General features: G+C 40.6%; 1 protein-coding gene across 1 annotated transcript in view; it reads right to left on the bottom strand.

Annotated features, from left to right (window-relative positions):
- Nucleotides 1-2,498, bottom strand: part of LOC137991430 (uncharacterized) — a 6,270-nt gene extending 3,772 nt beyond the window's left edge. Inside the window, exons 1-2 of the mRNA XM_068836520.1 lie at nucleotides 1,358-2,498; nucleotides 128-660 (exon numbers count right to left, since the gene is read on the bottom strand). Coding sequence (XP_068692621.1) covers nucleotides 128-660; nucleotides 1,358-2,498 — 1,674 coding nt within the window. The remainder of the gene's footprint in view (nucleotides 1-127; nucleotides 661-1,357) is intronic.
- Nucleotides 2,499-2,500: the final 2 nt, after the last annotated feature.

Here is a 2,500-nt window from a genome sequence, read left to right as displayed (position 1 = left end):
AAAGTATCGTATAAGGACAAGTGACAGTACCCGTCCTAGCCAAAAGAACTGAAGAACCATCCCTATATACGTCAGTCTTACTACTGGCAATAGTAATCTTAACATAATCCGAATTTTGGAAATTTACATCACAACAGCGCAACTTAGCTAGCTCGTCAAAGCGTAAAAATGCACAATAAGCAGTGACAAATAAAGCTGCAATTCGGAGACTAGACAGGTTAGCAGATGGCGAGGCATACTTTAAACAAATTGACGAAATCATCTCAGGAGTAATTTGCTCCTTTTTAACTACTGGTTTAGCTGAAATCCGAATATCAGCCTCGAGAATGTTCTTCACCAGAGGATCTTGACAAGGATCGGGAAAACCATAGAGCTTATTAGCCCACGAAATACCACAAGATGCAGACTGAAGTACGGAAGAGCTTGTATCACCTCGAATAAGATGCTCTAGGTAAAGAGCGACGTCTAACGGCCTTGTAGGCAAAGCCGTGATCTCGGGGAAGCAAGATGCCCAGACTCTGAATTTCTGAAAAGACCTGGAATACTGATCAATGGTGCGTGGAGCCTTGGACTGCAATGCACGAGCCGGAAGAGAACTGGCAAGTCTTCGGAGTTCAAGATTCTGTAGGGTGGAACTAATCTGCGCAAAAGCAATATCACCTTGTGCAGGAAGAAACAAAAATAGAACAAGAATTTTTAGTCTAACACGGGCTACTACCAGCGGCGTCCAGAGTAAATCAAATGTGCAAAAAACCCAGTGGCAAAACAAATAAACACACAAAGCCAAGTGGCAAACACTTAAAATTCCAATAACTGATAAAACAAAAAATACAATCTAATTGCTTAGATTTAATTAGCCCCATTAATACATCCAGAGTAAAAACAAGTGTGTAAATGCCCAGTGGCAAAACAAATAAACACACAAAGCCAAGTGGCAAACACTTAAATTCCAATAGCTGATAAAACAAAAAATACAATCTAATTGCTTAGATTTATTTAGCCCCATTAATACATCCAGAGTAAATCAAGTGTGCAAAAGCCTAGTGGCGAAACAAATAAAACACACAAAGCCAAGTGGCAAACAGTTTAATTCCAACAGATGAAAATCACAAAAAATACAATCTAATTGCTTAGATTTAATTGGCGCCATTAATACGCAAGAAAAGGACAGACGAACTAAAATTATCAGAACCAAAAATACAATTCTTATTAACGCCGTGAACAAAAACTCGCTTCCCTTCAGCGACGTAAAGGAAGTCAACAATATAACTACGGAAAGAACAACCTTCATTAATGATGGATGGCCAAAAAATGGCAGACGGCCAATAAGGGACCACAAGGGCGCCTACGCACTTACATAATTTGACATGCTCAATAACTTGAGTGACAAGGCAAACAGGAGGGACCAACCAACAGTTCTCACTTTGCCAGCTATGACTAAGAGCATCTACACCCAAAGTGTTGGGACTGTAAAAGCGCGAATAGAACCTAGGCAACTTGGTATTTGCATAACTAGCAAAACAATCTACGGTGAAAGGACCCCATCGAGAATCTATTGCACGAAAATAATCGTTGGAAACACACCAGTTGTCAAAATCAACGATCTTACTGTAATAATCAGCTTTCTGATTAAGCGTACGAGGAATCCATTCCACTGACAACCTAATACCATGAGCAGAAGACAAACAGAAAATATCCTTAGCAATAGTATTTAAATGTGGCTTATTGCTCCCGGAATCTGTAATGAACGCTACAGCTTTATTATCAGTATAAAGCTTAACAGAGGAATTATGCAAAATGGGAGCAAAACTTCTCAACGCAAAACTAACAGACTTCAATTCCCTCCAAGTGGAGCTTTGCTTCATTTCAAGATCATCAAAATTCTTGTGGGCAACAAGAAACCCGTCGACCTCAACATAAATGTAAGAAGCGCAAGCAACGTCACTAGCATCGGAATAGACAATGTGATGAGGAACATTAACTGGATAGACAAAAGGTCTAGAATTAAGTGCCCGAGCATTGGCACACCAATAATTTAACTCAGAAATAGCTTCATCAGTAAGAAAAACCCCGGCATTCCAAGATGCTCTATCTACAATAACAGAATGCAATGCTTTCGTCATAATCTTGCAAATATGGCCAAAAACAAGCATACAGGAAATGATACGCCCGGTAACCTGAGCCAGCATCCTGGCAGTTACTACACGAGAACTAAAAACCTCCCCTATGGACACAAGCAGAACTGATATCTTATCTTCAGGAATAGACAACAAGCCCCGAGCAAAATCCCAGTGAAAACCAAGCCAGCGAAGCAACTGACTAGGGATCCACATACACTTATCCTCATTTGGGACGAACCCCGAGCTAATTAAATCAGAATGCACCAACAAAGATTGTCGAAGACAAGTATCCTTCGTCCCACATACTCCCAGACCGTCATCTAAATAAACTACAATGCGGAGGGCCTGAGAACGCCAATGCTTGACGAGGGGACGCATAA

This window comes from Montipora foliosa, chromosome 2, assembly GCF_036669935.1.
Source record: "Montipora foliosa isolate CH-2021 chromosome 2, ASM3666993v2, whole genome shotgun sequence".
NCBI lineage: Eukaryota > Metazoa > Cnidaria > Anthozoa > Scleractinia > Acroporidae > Montipora > Montipora foliosa.
Note: the sequence above shows the minus strand (reverse complement) of the source record. Positions and strands in the feature narration are given on the sequence as shown.